The 18,461-nt window shown below is 43.4% G+C and overlaps 3 protein-coding genes across 5 annotated transcripts; all 3 read right to left on the minus strand.

Annotated features, from left to right (window-relative positions):
- Positions 1–185: 185 nt before the first annotated feature.
- On the minus strand, positions 186–9,416 carry LOC6493571 (serine/threonine-protein kinase WNK1). 2 transcript variants are annotated; one of them, XM_001957982.4, is made up of 12 exons: positions 8,030–9,416; positions 7,797–7,969; positions 5,725–7,732; positions 4,878–5,666; positions 4,679–4,810; positions 4,172–4,234; positions 2,759–3,592; positions 2,282–2,698; positions 1,197–2,220; positions 1,067–1,131; positions 839–1,010; positions 186–777 (listed from the first exon to the last, which is right to left on the minus strand). In XM_001957982.4, the coding sequence occupies exons 1-12, from the start codon at positions 8,939–8,941 to the stop codon at positions 647–649; spliced, it is 6,720 nt and encodes a 2,239-aa protein (XP_001958018.3). In that variant the 5' UTR covers positions 8,942–9,416; the 3' UTR covers positions 186–646. The 2 variants fall into 2 exon arrangements, with proteins under 2 accessions (XP_001958018.3, XP_032310788.1); XM_032454897.2 differs by lacking the exon at positions 4,172–4,234.
- Positions 9,417–11,065: 1,649 nt separating this feature from the next.
- On the minus strand, positions 11,066–14,279 carry LOC6493570 (ataxin-2 homolog). The gene is made up of 3 exons (XM_001957981.4): positions 11,802–14,279; positions 11,495–11,684; positions 11,066–11,435 (listed from the first exon to the last, which is right to left on the minus strand). Exons 1-3 carry the CDS (start codon positions 13,338–13,340, stop codon positions 11,401–11,403), a joined length of 1,764 nt encoding a protein of 587 aa, XP_001958017.1. The 5' UTR covers positions 13,341–14,279; the 3' UTR covers positions 11,066–11,400.
- Positions 14,280–14,822: 543 nt separating this feature from the next.
- On the minus strand, positions 14,823–17,470 carry LOC6493569 (neuropeptides capa receptor). Of its 2 annotated transcripts, XM_001957980.3 has the most exons (10): positions 17,057–17,470; positions 16,810–16,960; positions 16,656–16,746; positions 16,391–16,590; positions 16,154–16,327; positions 16,026–16,100; positions 15,817–15,961; positions 15,578–15,761; positions 15,412–15,516; positions 14,823–15,055 (listed from the first exon to the last, which is right to left on the minus strand). In XM_001957980.3, the coding sequence occupies exons 1-10, from the start codon at positions 17,249–17,251 to the stop codon at positions 14,918–14,920; spliced, it is 1,458 nt and encodes a 485-aa protein (XP_001958016.1). In that variant the 5' UTR covers positions 17,252–17,470; the 3' UTR covers positions 14,823–14,917. The 2 variants fall into 2 exon arrangements, with proteins under 2 accessions (XP_001958016.1, XP_014764445.1); XM_014908959.3 differs by lacking the exons at positions 14,823–15,055; positions 15,412–15,516; positions 15,578–15,761 and having other exon boundaries at positions 15,825–15,966.
- Between the last annotated feature and the right edge of the window lie 991 nt (positions 17,471–18,461).

Raw genomic sequence — 18,461 nt, forward strand, 5'->3', positions numbered from 1 at the left:
TCCTGCCATGCATCTTTTAGAATTTTGAAGGGAATGCCCCACAAAATGTCACAAAAAATTTAAAAAATTTCGTGGAGAATCCATCTACAAATCGTTTAAGGTATTCCGTTCAAGAATCGGATGGATATTGGCCAAGATATAGCGACTCAGTTTTTATTCAAACCCTAATTTGAAACCCAATAAAATTCGGTAATAAGTTATTTATTTAGTAACTACGCAGTATGTATACATCACTTTGAATAAATGATGACTATTATATAATATTCCTATATGCATTGTTATATTATTACATTATCGAAATTTTTATTTACAGTTTTTTTTTTTACTAATAAAATGTACAATTTTCTTAAAAAGTTCATACAAAAATTGAATATTTATTTTAAACAAATAAACGAAGCCAAGATCGAAAATTAGGAATTTCAAATGATAATGAAACAGAAAGGAATAAAAATAAAACAATGGCATATCAACAAGAAGCGTTTGACTAATATTTACAGACAACCCCGTAACATTCGACAACTTTTTACTTATAATCTACCTCCAGATCCACATCTTCACACTCGAGCCAATTATATTGTCGAGTAACATAGAGTAGAGCTGTTAGTATGGCTTGTCAAAGGTGCATGAAGCAAAACAATTAGCGCAGTTATGTGTTTGCGGAGCCAGTGGATGTCGGATTCGATGAGGACGGAGCTGCTGGAGCCGCCAAATTGGTTGGAAGCTGGGCGGCAGCTGCTGAATAGTAAGCGGCAGTCGCTGGAACGTTTGTGCTTATAGCTGAAAGTGTCAAATTATTTATAATATGTATCTTCTTTCTTTAATTATCACTTGAGCTTACATTGGCGCAGTGCCTTCTGAAACTTTTCGTATTCCACATAATGTTTTAGGCGCAACTCGTCCTCCTCGATGAGTTGTCTTTGGCGCAACAATAACAGCCGTTGATGCTGGTTGGTTCCCAAGCGTGTGTTGCACAATTGGTTCACCAGTGAATCCAAATTGTGTTTTATATCCTTCAAATTAAAGAAATTTAGATAAACTCTTAGGTAATGAGAGTAATGTAACATACTGATTGGATATCGCTGGGTAGCAAATGGGGATGCGTAGCTGCTAGAGATACTGGCTCTTCGGTAACTGTAAAGAATGATTTTAATATAAGATTGAGTCTGTTTTTTACAATTAAAACAGATTACAATTACCTTCACCAGCTGCTGCATTAAAAAGCGGTTGCATAACGTGTTGCATAGGCTGCCCAGGCTGTTGGGTGGCCATCAGAGGTGCCTGCTGCAATAAATGGTTGGGCACAGCGCCATGGAAGTTTTGTGGTGTAGCCACACGAGCTCCAGCCTGCTGGTTGTACATTCCTGGTACGCTCTGCGGCGGCATTTGCATTTGTAGCTGATGCTGCTGCTGCGATATTACCTGCTGCTGGGCGGCCATCGATTGCATAGGGGCTAGTTGGTGGGTCATTGCTTGGGCAATGCTTACGACCTGCGGAGGAAGCTGGTGCAGCTGATTGGGCTGCGTCTGGAGGAATTGCTGTTGGGGCGGAAGAGCAGGATTGAATTGCTGCGATCCCTGCTGCTGTTGCTGTGGCTGTGACTGCTGTATCAGAATAGGTTGCTGTTGTGGCGGCATGAGTGGCATTTGATTCTGTGGCTGCTGAATAGGCTGCAAAGGCATGGGCTGCTGTGGCGGCTGTTGCTGAATGGGATTGACCATATTGGGATGTCCATTTAGGGGAGTCTGCTGTGGCATGTTCGGATGCACCACTGGCTGCTGCAATTGTGGCATCTGTGTACCATTTTGGTTGATCATCTGCTGCCCCACCACGCACTGAGTTCCAGCTCCACTGGCTGTCGATGTGGGTGGAGCTGCTCCCGGTAGTTGGTGGATCTGTTGGGGCTGCTGGTAAATCAGTTGAATGCCGTTAATGGCCAAAGGAACACTCTGGATGGGAGAGCTAATGATTTCGGTCGGCGTGTTAACCACACTGCCGTTCGGCACCGAACTGTTTGCGGTGTTCAATTGCATTGGGCCACCAGGGCCACCTGCGACCTGAAGATCGATCTTCAGTTGACCCTGCGCAGGTTCCTCCACTCCCGTTGATGTCTTTTGTTCCTGCACGCGGCTGACACTGAAGCGCGAGATCTTCCGGGCACTCGGATTGGTCACCTCTTCAACTTGTTTCGGAACTGCGGACAACGGGGCAGCCGATGGAGGCTACAAATATATATCAAAGTAATAGTTAAAGATTTAAAGATTAAAAGTTTTCCCTTCTCACCTCATCAGCGTTGTCCGTGTTTCGCAACGCTGCCAGTTTCTTTTCCAAGTCGGCTATCGAGTTCTGATTTATAGATCCGTTGCTGGGGTTCCGCTGTGGGGCATCGCTGCTGTTTGTCGAAATGGACGTGGTGGATGGCTTTTCTAAGCTCGGCTGTTTGGACAGTTGCTTCTCGCCGGTGCCACCCATTGCAATACCAGCTGAAGCCTCAGTTGGTGTCGGATCGGAGCTGGCGGCCGGCGCCTCAAGGTTGGTGGCAGTGTGCAAGTGCACATCAGAGCCCACGCTGTTGTCGATGGAAGTGCGCCGAGAATTGTAGACAGAGGAGCCAGAGCCCCGAGCCGATGTCAGTGCTGCGGTTGGAGTATTTTGACCCAATGATGCCACTGAGCCACCGGCGGTTGATGACTTACTTGGCTGTAATGATTACAATTAACTTGTATACTTGGAACTTTTATTAATCTCATTTCGCTTTACCTCTTGTGTGGGATGTCCGGGGGTGGCCTTCAGAGATGACATAGCCGGAGAGGCTTGGTGAGGCGGCCGGTTGTTGATTGAGGCCACCACGGCCGAGGCAAAGGCATGGGCGTGCGTTATATTCTCCAACTCGATCTTCAGCTGCTCCAGAGTATTAGTTGCTCCGGATGCCTGAGCTCCCACTCCTTGGCCAGCCTTATCCTTTGGTTTTTCTGACTCCACAGCAGCGGCTGGATTATTCTCAGCCGATTCAGCCGAGGGCTTGTTGGGCATATCGAAGGTTATCTTCACCTCGGACAAGTCGTCCAGGCTTCTGGTGTGTTTAAGATCCTCCTGAATATTCAGATGGCGATTCAGAGGAATATTTAGACTTCGGGGAGTAGCCCCACCACCAGCGGATTCCAAAAGCTTCTGCATCCGGGCTATGGCGAGGGAGCATGGCTTTTGCTGGACACCCAAAGACTTGTCCTTGCCATCATCGAAAGTGGGTTCGTTCCCAGTGGGCGTTATATTACTGTCCGGCATATAGTCAATCGACAAGGAAGTGTATTCCGAGGCGGTGCTCGTCTTGCGGGACACCGATCCCGATCCAATGGTCACGTCGTTGCTGCTGTTAGCTGCGTCTCTGGAGGTCGTCGACGAGGACGACATGGTCGAAGTAGTGGTGGGCGGAGTGCCAACGTTCGGCTGCAGGTCCTGGGCATTGGCCAAGTTGGAAGTCTGGGACTTGGCTTCGAAAGCGGCCTCAGAACCTCCACTACCGGATGGCAGGGTCTCCATCCCGTGGATAGTGGGCTCAAACATCTTTGTGATGTCGCTGGCGGTTTCATCCCGCTAAAATAATTGTTTTAAATGTGAATTAAAAGGGTCGGCAATGGTTACGCGGTTCGGACATTAGTATTGGAAAAATAAAATATAAAAACTTGAAAAGTTAAAAAGAAATCGACTTTTTGTTAGAAGGAGAACAAAAAGACAAAATGTAATTAACTTGCTGGATTGTGTGTGAAACGAAAAGCTTTTAAGTCTAACTATTAAACAACTACCGGACTAACTTAATTTGTATTTTATGACTGAAGAGTTGGAATAAATTAATTTACATAACAATTTTTAACTCAAAAGTTTCCAGACAGAAATGGCACGTTTTTATCGGACAACCTAAGAATTTAAAATATTTTCAAATTTAATTAATAGTAGGACATGTTTAAAAATACTTAAATCATTGTTAATTGTGCCTCTGGAATTTTGAAAACATTAAAGAATTATGAACTTGAAAAGTTGGTGAAATTATAAGCAAACTCTGTAAGATAATTCTGGAATACGTCTAAGAATAAACGAAAAAGTCCTCGTAAGTAAAGAAATATTTTAGCTAGAAAAAATAAGTGTTTACATAAGCCCAGTGCACTCAACACTTACAGATCTATGTCTTTGGTGTGACCTAAACGTGGAACGCTGTCGAGTTAGAGACGCGTGTCGGACCTGTTTTGTTATAGTGATATAGAGATATAGACAATCAAAAACATGGATTTTGTGATATGGAAAATAAAATCGCGTAGTTGGGTATTCTTGGGTCGTAGCGGAAGGTGGACTGCCTAGAAATGGAGTCCTTGAAAATCGGAGAATTTGAATTTAATATTTTATAAAATATTTCCGTGATCTTAGAGGATCAGTCTAATGACTCGATAATGCCAAGGTTTAAACAATGGCATAAAATGGATAATAACTTTTGAGTTAATCCGAGTAATCAGCAACCTTATAGAACTTCAAGACTTGTTACAATGCTATCCGCTAGCCAAAAGGTTTTATCATCCAACAAAGGGCATCCTTTTCAGCGCGCTTACAACCCTAAGGTCTCGTAGGAATAGTCTTTATTGAGTAGGAAGGAAAGATTTCGCTGTAAACTGTATTGGGAGAGGGATGTACCTTTTCAATATTGCGGCGATAATTGGTTGGTATGGGGATTTGGTTGGGATTCTGTTTGACCTGGTCAACAATTTCATTGATCATATCCACAAATACTGTACTTTGACAATTAGAAAGCAAATCTTGAGCGATCTGAAATATACGAGTCATTTTTTATAAAATTTTGATTGCATGAAACTATGATTCCTTTTTATCTCACCAATTTATTGGCGATTTCCACGGGATTCACATCTCCAATGTCAAACTTGAAGGTGATCGTTTTCAGTTTATTCTCCATGTGGCAATTAATGACACTGCCCTCGTCCACACTGGTGACACTGAGCTTGGGGATTCGTTCGTTGCCGCTGCGATTGGATCGTCTGGGTTTCTGGGAACGCTGTGTAGTGTTGTTCTGTCCCTTCGCCTGCTTCTCCGCATCCACAGGGGTTTGAGTTTCGGGTTTGGGTGCATTATCGGAATTGTTTGGGACGCTCTCCGAGTTCACATGTTCTGGGTTAACTTGGTTTGACGGCTGATTTTCATGCACCACGGGAACTTGCACTGGCGCCTGAGTGTGCTGGTCAGCCTGAGGTTGTGGGACTACTGGTTTGGGCTGGGCTTGCGGCTGCTGTTGGATCATAGGCTTCGGTTGTGGTTGCTGGAGCACAGGCGGGTGCTGCTGTTGGACAATGGGCTGCTGCTGTTGTGTCTGGTGAGGTTGCTGCACCACGGCTTGCTGCTGTGGCTGGCTATGCAGCAGTTGCTGCAGCTGTTGTTCCAGAGGCAAGGACAGTTGTATGGGTTGCTGTTGGGGCGGCTGCTGGGGTATGAATTGTGGCTGCTGGGCCGGCACAGTTGCAAACCCGCCATGCTGTTGCTGTTGGGGGTCAGCTAGTGGCACTTGGGCCTGTTGCTGGTATGTCTGGGCCATGGGTTGTTGCATTGTAGGTGCCACTGACGTAGGTGGCACTTGCATTTGAACAGGCATTTGCATTGGCTGCTGTTGCACCTAAAATTGCATAATTTTTATAAATTTTAATACAATTTTAAGGTAAAAAGTGACAAACCTGCGAGCCAGTGATTATCTGCTGGTGTTGTTGCTGCGTCATAGCCTGCGTGTATTGCTGGTGTACGAACTGTTGTTGCTGTTGCTGGAGCTGCTGTTGCATTTGCTGTTGTTGTAGTTGCTGCTGCTGCTGTTGCTGGAGTTGCTGTTGCTGCTGTTGTTGCAGTTGCTGCTGCTGTTGCTGGAGCTGCTGTTGCTGAATCTGTTGCTGCTGTATCTGTTGCAGCTGATGCTGTGCAATCTGCTGTTGCAATATCTGCTGCTGTTGCTGATGCGTGGCTACCGCCTGCTGTTGCTGCTGCAGTATCTGCTGCTGATGAGCGTGCATTTGCATCGGCTGCGTTAGCTGCTGCTGCTGGCCAGCCTGTTGCATGGCATAGGCCTGTTGCTGCTGCGCCATTTGGTTTGGATGCATAGCAACTTGAGGCGTCGGCTGTTGCTGTTGCTGCTGGTAATATTGCTGGGCCTGCTGCTGAGCCATTTGCTGCTGTGCCAGCTCAGGGGTTTGAACGTTCGTGTGCATCAATTGCTGCAACTGCTGCTGTAGCGGTATCTGATGGCTCTTTTGCTGGTCGGTCAGTGGCTGTTGATTTGGCTGCTCGTGTTGCTGCGGCTGCAGAACGGCCTGTGGCTGTTGCTGCACCTGGATTTGCTGCGGCATCTGCTGGAGTATCTGTTGCTGCTGCTGTGGGTTGACTTGTTGCTGTGGCACCATTGTAACATTTGGTTGCTGCTGTTGCTGCGGCGGCTGTTGCTGCTGCTGCTGCTGTAGTTGTTGGCCTCCTGTGGGCGAGATGACCTGATTGTTGGGGATCTCCTGCGAGTTCTGATACGATGCCAGCTGGGGCGGCTGAATATAGTGCACCGTGGGCTTCTGCTGCATGGGAATGGCCGGCGAGGTGATTACCTGTGGCTGCACCGAAATCAACTGCACCGGGTTGCCGCTGTTCGGGATGGAGGCATTCGACCGAGCAGGATGTATCTGAGGATCGGCACTGTTCGTGGACAGGGCCAGACTGGTCTCGGAATCGGTATTCAAGAGGTCATACTTTAGCTGCAAGCGCTGGTTCCACTTCACCCCGTCTTCCTCATCTTCGGACTCCTCCTCCTCTTCCTCATCTTCATCGACGTTCGTCGGCAGGCTCTCGCGTTGCTTCTGCAGCGCCAGCTTCTCGAGTCGCGACTTCTCGTTCTGCAGTTTGATCTGGGTCTGACGCTGGGCACGCTCCTTCAGCAAGGAGACGACCTGCACCTTTAGGAGACGAGCTACGGCACGAGAGTCGTCCTCGGATATAATGTTTTCCTTCATCATCTCCTGAGCGATCTGCTCGTACTCGTCATGTTTTATGTTATACTCGAACTGGATCGCCTCGTTCTCCTTGTGTCTCGATGACCTTTTCTTGGGGTCCATAAAGCGCAGCCGAAACTCGATGATGCTTATGCTCGGATCCGAAAGAAACTGCTCCGAAGCGGTAGGCTCTACGCGAATGCCGATATCCTCGTCAAAGAACTCCGACTCCAGAAGCTCATTGCAGCTGGGGCGGTCCTCCTTTTTCAATTCAATGCATCTCTCGATGATGTCGCGCACATTGGGATCTTCAACTTTGGCCAGCGCTGCTGGCTTGATGCCCGATATCACCTTCTTGTAGATCTGTGCCGGACCTTTGCACTCGCTGTATGGATACTCGGAGATGGCCATCTCCAACATGCACATCCCGAAGGCATATACGTCCACCGATTCGTCGTAGTGCTCCTCGTACATCTCGGGAGCCATGAACTCCGGCGTTCCAATCACAGATTTCGCGTGGGAGCGGTTCTTCAGCGTCGCCAGGCCCAGATCGCCGATTTTAACGCTGCCCGTGGTGCCAGTTATAAAAATATTATCACATTTCAAATCACGATGAATTATAGGAAATTGACGAGTATGCAGAAAATTGAGGCCTTTCAAAATCTGACGACACCATGACTTCAATACCTTTGGGTGTATCTTCTTGAATCGTTTCAAATAGCTGAAAAATATTACAAAGTAAAATATCTTCTTAAAAGTTCATATATTTCTTGTTGCATTCTTACGATTTCAAAGTTCCGGATAACATTAGTTCGGTGACTAGTACTATATTCTTTTTACGGCCAATGGGGAACTCCCAATATGTATAGAACCGTACAATATTAGGATGCTGAAGCTTCTTCAGCATGTCTGCCTCCTCGCGGAATCTGGTGCGTTCGCTTTTTTTCACTTGCTTGTCCTGTTGGTAAAAAATTTATAATTTATAACGAAAGAATACTTATAGGTTTCTGTTACTTACCAGCAATTCACACCACGCAACTGGGACACCCGTCAACGTGTCCAGGCCGCGATAGACAGTCTTGAAGGAGCCACGGCCCACTTCCTTGTCGTACTTAAAAAAGCGTCCACAAGGCGACATGGCCACCGGATCATCATCTTCGTCGCTCTTGCTCTTCGTGATCGAGGTAGCCGACGAGGTGGTGGACACAGCCGTTGTGGAGGGCAGCTGTGACGTGGAAGCGTCAGCGGATGACCCAGTCGCAGACGCCTCCTCGGCGCTGACCTCAGCACTCTCCGACTTCTTAACTGTGGCATCGATGCTCTTTGGCTGCTTTTCACTTTGGACCTCGGTGTCGTCCTTTTCCTCGACCTGGAAACCGACGCGCTTAACGCCGCTCGAATGCTTCGTAGATGACCTCAATGGCACTTCGTCTTCAATCTTTTCGATTGGCAGACTTCGCGACGCCTCGATGATAATGTTCTCAATGATGCCGGACACCTGATGGGCGGCAACATCGGTGGCATTAGAACGCGTTGGCGTGCGGAATTGCTCCTCCAGATGCTCTGCCTCGCGGGACAGCGTCTCGATGTTGTCATCATAGTCACGGGGAAACTCCGTTTCCAGTTCGACGAACTGCAGCGGATTAGTGTTCCTGCCGGACTGCTCCACATTCTTGCGCACGAAACGAATGTTTTGCACAAAATTGGCGGTCAGCGTTGTGGGAGTGGTCTTGGAGGAGTGAAGCGGAGCCTGCTGCTTAATCAGTGGCTCGATCACCGTGTCCGAGGAGGACTTTCTGGCCTCCATTTTCTTGGTGTCTGCGACGACCGGTTGCGGGGCGCCCGACTTGTCTTTTTTGGAACTACCCGTAACTACACCAGCTGCTTTCTGGTTGTTAACGGCATCTTCTGGCTCAGATTTGCCGTCCATTTTGTCCTCATGGTTATCCTGGGAGCCCAGTACCTCTACATCGATCAATGGATCCGGTTTATTTAGATCGCCGTTGTTGTTCTCGTTGATCGGTTCGTTTTTAGGAACGTTGCTTGTCTTTCCAGAAAGGGAGTTGGTCGAGAAGCGTCTTAATACACGCACAAATAGGTTGCTTCTGCTGGAAGCCGATGTGGTCGGTGAGGTGTGAAGCGTGGGCAGAGAGGAAGCTGGCTCAATGGGATGCGAGTGGATCGATGTGCTGGTGCTGGTGCTGCTGGTGCTTGTCTGCGCGGAAAGTGCGTCCTGCTTGCGATTGCGATTGCGGTTGGGCCTTCTGCTCAGTGTGTCTTTTAGTTTTGATGATGTCGGGTTCGGACTTTGCCTTGAGGAGGCAGACCTATTAAACGAGCGGGGTCCCGGCTTTTGTATTTTAGCTCCCTGCACAGTTTGCTCCTCGCTAGAAATAGAGGTATTCCTAAAAAAAAAAATAATAGTTTATTAAAGGATTGTGTGGAAAGTTAATTAAATATTAAATCAAATCTGAGCCAGAGCCTATATAAAATGCAGTTTTTCATCATAATGTTAAATACTTTGTAGTTTTCTTTCAACTGAAAATTTTAGCCTCAACATTCTGACTTGTTTATTCGTCATATGGACATAAAGAGTAGTATTTATTTATTTTGACTTCACAATGGCTTTACGACTAACTTAAGTTAACGTTAATTCCGAGTTACACACCGATGATACATAGAAATAATGAATAAAATATAAATTGGACTAAATACTACATGACACCTCATGCTACCAGTGCTACCAGTGATGTTACCTTTGAGGTTGCGTGGTGCAGGAGGTAGTACCATCTTCGCTGATGGCGCTTCCCTTCCGAGCACGGTTCGAAGGTACGACCTCTTGTTGTCGTACAAAGTCGCAAAGGGTTTGTCCAATTTTGCAGGATTTTCAGCGGCAGACCAGCACGTTTAATCTATAGGCGAAGTGGGAGAAATATGGATAAATAGATGAGTAATGGCCAGAAAATCAAAGACTAAGAATAGGTCCAAGTCCAGATGCGTCAGTTGATCCAGCATTCAGCTCCATCTCGTTCCAATTATCCCATACGAAAGAGGGAAACCGGCCGTGTTTATTTGGCAGGGAATGTATGGAAGTGGGTGGCAGTTGTCGATATGGGTGACAATGATATGGTGATATGGTGGGGGGAGGCACTTGCCACCCACCCACTGCTGTTTGTTGCTGGGTGCCAGACAATATAGGCACATATGTGCGAGGCACATATATGTATATATTACGGATATAACCGCCGTCTGAAATATCGCTTACAGCTGGCTGGCTCCTTGAGGTTGAGGTGTATGCTTTCCATGAATCATAAGTTTCGATTGCACTTGTTCTGCGCTATGTACTGGGTCGTATGTATGTGCGTATGTCAGTGCGGTACGTTCTTGATACATATGTACGTACTTATGTACATTTAATTTCGGGACAGGCAGGCAGGAAGCATATGCGGCTATGATGTCATTGTCGAGGGATCTCCGCCCAGCTGCTCCTCCTCCGAAACCGAAACAGAAACCGAAAAATCGGACAAACTGCGATGGTTGCGACTGCGATTTGGGGAGTTGGGTGTTAAACGGTTCAGCAGGTTTTCATATTACAGCACGGGGGATTTGCTTGGCGTCCGGCGGAATTGCGAGCTTCCACGGGGACGGTCGGTTGCATTGGACGCGGCGATAAGGAGTCAGCGAAAGATTGAGTATTTCGTCTAAAATTCCATTTACTTTCACAAAAATTTTACTTGTGTTTGTGGCTTATCGATATCGCTTTATTGTTACACAATGTGTTATCGATAGTTGCCATCTCACGCCCGACCAAGATTATAGTTCATATGGTGTCATCTCCTCTTCATTCAGAAATATCGAAGGTCTACTATTGGTCATACTCTACTAATGGTCATACTATTTTTAATTTTTAAAAATGGATTTTGTTTCCTAACTAGCGATATAATTTGTTCACTCATAAATTGAAGAATGTCCGATTTGGAATATAGTTTTGTTTGTTTGGAATTTAAAGAGGTTCTGTAACAACACAATGTAAATAATGGTCATTTTGCGATTCATATATTTTATTTTTATTAATATAATATAAATAAATTAACTTATTTCTCACGAGCTTTTTGTGAGAACTAACAGCTATAAGCACTAAAAATGTATATAGATTTGATTAGATCACTCATATGTCAAATATATAGGAAAACGAGAAGAGCACGATTCCATTTTCCAACATAAGTTACATTTTATCATTAGACCAATATAACTCTTTAAAAAGCCCCCATTTTTAAATTATTGCCAGGGACTGAAATCGTGCGCATTTAGAGACTATAATTAAACTTTGAAAATCTTAAAACTGCTAAAATAAATTTAAATAATTAAATGTTTTCCTTGGATTCCTCCCTATGTGCAAGAGCCTTTACTTTTGATTGTCACACCTAGAACAAAGATTGATTAGTTTCACATTTAAAAAATATATTTTTAAAGTATAACTTACTTATATTAAGACAAGATGAGTAACACTGGAGTTGTGTTTCTCCGGTGTACATGTATCCATCGGATCCACAGATTATTTCATCGTTTTCGTCATAAACATTAGCACAGATCTTTTCACAGTAACTTTCGGTATCCTGTGCAGAATCCTGAGTAGCTGTACTCGTCACGGTTGGAGTCTGTGGTGCCTCAGGCTGAAAATAAATTATGATTGTAATAATTGTAAAAAAGGATTCAATTCCAGCTTTTAATTCGCTTTAAAATATGACAAGAAAGTTAGTCTGTATCGTATCCTAGTAGAATAATCCTACCTGCTTTCCAATTTCAGTGTCGGCACTATCCTCGGCATCGTCGCTGAACTCTTTAATTGGCTTGGCCACATCCAGGACTGGTGATGGAGTCTTGGCTGGTTCTCGTGGAGTTTGGGCTACCGTTTCATAGTAGTAGGCGTTGCCCTGTGGCGACTTTGTGTACTTCATGGATCCCCGGATGGCATCCTGCTCTGTGAACTCAAATCTCAGAGGCTCCGGCGTGTAACTTTTGTGGCTCTTGGTCAGGTGATGGCTCTTTGGTGGGGTTTGTGTCGAGGCTTGCACTGACATGGGTGTGGATACAACATGCTTCACCGCCTTGTTGCCATCTGATTTGACCACAAACACATCCTGGCCGGCTTGGTAGCTTCCACGCACTACAGCGGAATTCGCGGGGGCGGGATCTTGTTGGTAGAACAGATCGGAAACTTGTATGGGTTCATTGTAACTAGAGGAGACCGAGTTGTCTGGCCCAGAAGCTGTCTTGTAGTGAAGATTTTGGTGCAGCGACTGATGCTGGTGTTGCAGCGGTAGCTGATGCTGCTGCGGTTGTTGTGGTTGCAGATGTTGCTGAGGCTGTTGGAGTTGCAATGGCTGATGTTGGTGGTGATGCTGCAACAATGGTTGCTGCTGCTGCAAAGGTGTGTGTTGGTGTTGCAGTGGGTATTGATTAAGTTGCTTCTGCTGATCATGCTCGGCATCAAGTTTTTTATAATCTGGATCTCTCTTGGGCAAAAAATACTCATTCGTGCCCATAAAATGCAAGTATTTCTGAGCCTCCTTTGATTCCTTAACAGGTGGAATTGCCTGGCGATAATTCACGGCCTGGTTGGTTAATGGCTTCTGTTGATTCTCAGACTCCTCGTGGACTGCGTAACTACTCGGGTCTTGCTGGAACTGTGGATTTTGTAGAGCAGTCTGCTGGGACGGCACAATGTTAAAGTTTGCTCCTTGTTGCCCAAAAAGTTTGGGATAATGCAGATATTGAGAGGCTTGAACAGGAATGGCATGCTGCTGGATGGGAGCGTAGACGGGTTTGTGATCCTTCATAATCACATTGCCATTAAAACGAGGGGAGGCCTTAAAATTTTGTAGGTACTGCTCGGAAACATACTGCGGAAACTGATTTTTTCCTACATCTAAGACTGGAGCATCCTTGATGTGAGCAAATCTAGACGGCTGGTTCTGATCGATCTGGTATCTCCTGTGCTGATCGTTCAAAGGATAATTGCCAAACTGTTCGCGGCGCATAATATGTTGCACTGTGGCAGGCTGCTGAGAACGTAGAGCAAAGTCCTTCGGATGTTTGTGGGGAGATATCGAGAGCAGAGGTAAGCTATCCGATCGCGAACGAATCCTGGCAGCCTGCAGTAGTCCTGCCGGAGGCACTGGTCCATGTCTATTGTGACCGAAATGAGGTTCATTCAAATATTGCATTAAACGCGCACTCCTTGGATCGTTTTCACTTCCCAAGCACTGCACTACAATTATAAAGGTGAATATCACCAAAAGAGGTGTTAATTTGTAAACGGGCGACATGTTAATGTACTTTTTTGTGTTCTTTTTCGAGTGGCGCGGATAATTCAAGGTGTTTAAATCCGTTTTTGGTAACAGGCGACGGCGCGACGCGTCTTAATTCCTCGACGGTCTATTGGTATTTAACATTTGTCAGTTCCGCGGTGGCCAAAAGCAAAAAGTTTCTTTCAAATCTTCTTTTTCTTCTTTCGCCACGATCTCGCGGACTTGATCTCACTTTCTTTGTTATCTCGCCAGTCGTTTAAAATACAAAAAAATGGAACGTCTCGCGGCAATGCAGCCAAAGTTATAGCCACAGATACAGATACAGATACAGCTATGGTTTAAGCTAAAAGCTAAGGCCTCGTTGCAGCCGTTTATTTAAAACATTTTGTCAGAGCTTGTTGTTTAAAGTTTGAAGAACCGTTAATCAATCGAGACCCTCGATCCGATCCGATCCGATCCGATCACTTTCTTCTCGAAATTCGGCGGAGTCTTCGGAGTCGGTTGGAAAGCAACTGAGAGTTGCAAATGGAACGTTTCTGAGCCAGCTGTGTCGGGTACTGGTATTCCATTCCATTCCGTAAACCAGTTTTCATAAGACTCTGCCCCAGAGGAAATGTGGATGTGGTGGCCTAACCTGGCCCGACTTGGCCCAACTCGGCCAGGTGACCACATCACATGCCAAGATGAAGAAGCTGCCTCTGGCTCGGGCTCTGGAATGGAAGCTTTGTGTGGCACAAGAGGCACAGTGGTATTGTCGCAGAAGCGCCGGACAATCGCCAGATCTATTGGCCAGATTTATTTTTTAATTTGTTTATCTTAAGTGCAGGTGAAAGTAAATTCCGGCTAGACAAAACCCAACTAATTTTGGAAAACCTAAATGTAATTTGAGATCTCCGGTACACAAAAAATAAATGACCCAATAAAACACTTTTTGGGAATAAATAAATCAAAGCTTCCAACCTTAAGAAATCTTTATCTTGTTTCATTTGTAATGCTTCTAACAACATTGTTTTTAAAAAAAGATTCCCCAGGAATGATAAATAATATTACCACTTTTAAAAACCCAGTTTCCAAGATAAATTCCAATCCATTGTTTTTTTTCAGTGCCCTTCCCTTCAAAGCTCAACGATTAATTGGATCATACAGAATTCCAGATGCTTGTCAAAAATGCAGAGTTTATTTACCTTTTGGCTTTATCTTTGAAAAAAAAGTGAAAATTTATTATAATTATAGACACAACTAATGGGTACAACTTTCGCTTTTGTCGTTAATTTGGCATTGCTTTTCCTTTGAGAGAACAAGCTATGAAAACGATAATTTCGATTATTGTTATGCAAAATGTTGGAAACCGTAAACCCAGTTTTATGCATTCATTCATAAAAGCCCTGTTAGTTTTTGTTTTTTGAATAACTTTACTTCATCAGGTCGATATTCTTTTTGCCTCTGAATATTTAAAAAAAACCAGAAAGCCTCCCGTTTTGAAATAATATCTTCCGTCGCTTACAAAATTCATTAAATGCTTTATTTAATAAAATGAGAATAGGTCTTAAGGTAATCTCTAATTTGGCTAAGAAAAAGTTATTCAATCGTTGTCCTTAAATGCAAGTTTCCTCATTTTCTATCCATATATCGTTAGTTACTTTGGATTCCTCAGCCACAGGATGCCTGGCAGTGGAGTTATTTTCCAGAACGATGACTATGTCCGTTGTGCTTAGAACTGCCGAATCCAAAGTCTGCAAAATAAATTTATTCAACTGTAGTCACGCTTGTTACACCTAGACATCGTGCACCTCTTTATTTTTGCCACTTAACCTAAAGGAAAGTTCAGTTCCCACTGGGAAAACATGTAAACAAAGACAAATCAATCTTAAACAAGGATACTACTTATACAAAAGCGAAAACCAATGTTAAGTCTGGGGAATTAGAAAGTTTGACCGACTGAAATAACTTTTTAATTTGATTTATTGACTCGCAGAGCTTTGAACTACAGAAGCCAAGTTTGATAGTAATGTTGAATTTATTGCTCTTCCTTGAAATTGATTAGAATTTATGTTCAAATGTTATCTAATATCTTATATGTGTGTCTCACCTTTGGAAGTGGAAGACTGTAGGTTTTTTTTATTAACACTCTGTTTTGTGATGGACTGTCTGTTTCCTTAACAATATTAGGTTGCCGGCTAGCTCGAACATGAACCTGGAAAGGTTTTAATAAATGGAAATTAAATGATATATATAATTGATTTATCATAGTTTACCGAGTGAACTCGATCATAGTTGATGTGATTGCCCATGCTTGTGGCGGTACTCTCCCGGAAACTGGAGTGATCCCTGGCAAAGCCGCTGTTGTAATAGGCTCCCACAGGTCTTCCGCAAAGGAGTTCCCTAAACGCCACCCTATAGCGCCGCGACATCACGCTATATACTATCGGATTGATTGTGCTGAATGGAAGATTGAATTTTTATTTAAATATATTGAGTAAAACGAAGTATTTACCATGAAACATAGTAGGCAAATCCTGCTATAGAGAACAACCATTCGTTTACATTATAGTAATTTTCGTTATCCTTGGCATACAGAAACCAAAGACGTTGCATGTGAAATGGAAACCAGCACACAAAGAAAGTTATCACCACAGCGGCTATACTGATTAAATTGGCATATATTGTGGGTGTTCTTAAAAAGTTTTGTTGCCAATAGCTTACCCAACATTCGGATCACTGCCTTCTTTTTCATTTGTGAGTTTCGGGACTCTCGGTTAATGTTTCCATGTTGAACACCTAAAGATATAATGGTAAAGATTTCTTCAATTAGATATCTTCCAATAACTTACCCAATTTTTTATTAGTTCTGGATCGAATCTTAAGTCCCATTCTTCCATAAAGCAATATTATGAGTATCATGGGAATCACAAAGAATATGCAAAAGGATAGTTCGAATATGGGAACCAAATTCACTATTTCTGGAGTCATACTGCAGAATGCAGATTCCTCGATGGTTGAATTATCTGGAAGATTGTTTCATAAGTATTCTCCCAATGATGTAAAGAGTAATGCTGCTATTAGCTCACCCAATGGATATGTTAAATATATAATTTCCGACCAAACTCCAAAAGGTATGGCACTTATAAAACTGGCCACCCAAAGAAGTGCTATTATCCGGAGTGCCCGCTTAAAGCCAACCATAGCGTACAAATGCAAAGGATGGCAAATGGCCAGAAATCTTTCCATGGAAAATGCCACAATCGTAAATACCGAGACATAAGTACATCTGTAATTTAGTTTATGTTCTAGTGTATGGTAATTAACAATTCTAAAAATAATATGTATACTAACGCTTCGGAAATAAAGGCGCGTATTTTGCAGAATGGCAATCCGAAAAGATATGGATACTGATGCCAAAACAAAAATACTTCCGTTGGGAGGCCTGTAGGGGGTACCAAATTTAGTACACTTGCAAGCTAATTGATTTCGTTTTTGAATATCTAACCCAGGAGTAGGTATAAGAGATCCGATACTGCTAAACTGAAGAGGTAATAGTTGGTAGCCGTGTGCATGGAGGAGTGTCGAACAATTACGATACAAACTAATAGGTTTCCAATAGTACCTGTTAAAAAAATGCCTCCAAATACAATGGTTATCTGAAAATGTTATGAAGTTATAAAAGGTAGACATTAGTAGTGTAATTTTTAATATAAACAGTTTCTTAAATTAATCTTACACCATCATTTACTTACCAAAATTGCCTTCCAAAGTTGCAAGGTTTGAGGACCTAGTACAAATTCCACAAATTCCGTGGGAGTACAATTAAATGTGACACAAGCATAGTACTCTGTCTCTGATTCGTAGGCTGGAAATGAACTTGTTCCAATAGAATCGGAAATAATGCTGGAGTTTAGATCCAAAAATGATATTTCTGTCGTTGAGTTCATTTTGAAACCTAATTATATCCTTTTATTGAGTGGTTAGACTGTCTGTGAAGTTGGTTTTTTATAGACAGCCTCTAGAAATTGGAATGACACAACATGGCACACGACGATTTCCGTTAAAGTTTTATGGATCGGGAGAAAACCGTGGCGCGCGATCGGATGCCGCAGCCACCGTATCCGTATCTGTATCTTTTAGATGTTCGCAGATTACTGTGCGCAGTCTAGCGCTAAAAAGATAAGAAGGCATGGTTTTGGCTAAATTGTAAATAAATTCGTATACGGGCCTATATGTATAAACACTATGTATTCTGCTGTGCCTGTATGCAATTTTATAGATATGGCTTCATGTTCATGCCGCAGAATGAGTAATTTTGTTTTTGGCTTACGTCAAGAGAAACAAAAATTTAATCTCAAGTTAGTAGATAAGTAAGATCAAATGTTAAACAAATGCAGTTATCTTAATAAACGAATAGTCTGGGAAAAAACCATAAAAATGCAATTTACATTTAAAGAATTTCAATAAATATAGGCACACAATTAAATAAGAAACTATATTCCATGCCCGGTTATGCCAGGAATCGAGGTGAAATTGGTTGAAAGAAAACATCAAAGAAGCATTCCGGCCGCCCAGATACATATCTCAACCTTTTGAACTACGATAATATTCAAATGCCAACAAGCATGAATTAATAAAACATGAAACTTACAATGACGGGGTTCTCCGGCGTTAAGAATTCGGTTGCCTTCCTGGCTAAAATAAAAAAAAAAAAACAAAAGACCGGGCACATGTTTCAGCCAATTTTATTTAGTTTTATTTCCTTTAAAGCTAATGTATCTGCATGGGTATCTTGGGAGCTTGTATATAATTTTTTTTGCCAGTATTTGAATAAGCAACTGATTATTATCTTATCAACTGACACACGACTTGTGTGTTGGATAAACTAACTCACGAATACATAATATATTTTAGACCAAAAGTTCTGACAGCTTTGTTGTTCATTTTCCTACTGGCAATTTATTTATAGGGATTGCGCCTCAATTAAAGCTCCAAGAATGTGTCAAAGCAACGTAATTTTAAATTTAAACCACAATCCAATTGAAGAGCCGAAGATACGTTTGAAATGTATTGTTGCGGTCGAAAATGCCGGTAGCTGGCAGCAGCATCTCAGCCAGATTTATTAAGTTAATTGCATATGCCGAACAAAAGGCAGGT

This window comes from Drosophila ananassae, chromosome 2R (assembly GCF_017639315.1).
Source record: "Drosophila ananassae strain 14024-0371.13 chromosome 2R, ASM1763931v2, whole genome shotgun sequence".
NCBI classification, from domain to species: Eukaryota; Metazoa; Arthropoda; class Insecta; order Diptera; family Drosophilidae; genus Drosophila; species Drosophila ananassae.

Bases quoted from the DNA above. Each gene is read 5' to 3' on its own strand.
- LOC6493571 (XM_001957982.4), bottom strand. From the start codon at position 8,941: ATGGACGGCAAATCTGAGCCAGAAGATGCCGTTAACAACCAGAAAGCA. The intron at 7,733-7,796 runs GTAAGAATGCAA...AATATTTTTCAG, and splicing joins TTATCCGGAACTTTGAAATC to CTATTTGAAACGATTCAAGA. The intron at 1,011-1,066 runs GTATGTTACATT...TTTAATTTGAAG, and splicing joins TACCCAGCGATATCCAATCA to GATATAAAACACAATTTGGA.
- LOC6493570 (XM_001957981.4), bottom strand. From the start codon at position 13,340: ATGTCGCCCGTTTACAAATTAACACCTCTTTTGGTGATATTCACCTTT. The intron at 11,685-11,801 runs GTAGGATTATTC...ATTTATTTTCAG, and splicing joins ACACTGAAATTGGAAAGCAG to CCTGAGGCACCACAGACTCC. The intron at 11,436-11,494 runs GTAAGTTATACT...TCTTTGTTCTAG, and splicing joins CTCATCTTGTCTTAATATAA to GTGTGACAATCAAAAGTAAA.
- LOC6493569 (XM_001957980.3), bottom strand. From the start codon at position 17,251: ATGAACTCAACGACAGAAATATCATTTTTGGATCTAAACTCCAGCATT. The intron at 16,747-16,809 runs GTTAGATATTCA...TACCCCCTACAG, and splicing joins TCTCTTATACCTACTCCTGG to GCCTCCCAACGGAAGTATTT. The intron at 16,328-16,390 runs GTGAGCTAATAG...ACAATCTTCCAG, and splicing joins ATATTTAACATATCCATTGG to ATAATTCAACCATCGAGGAA.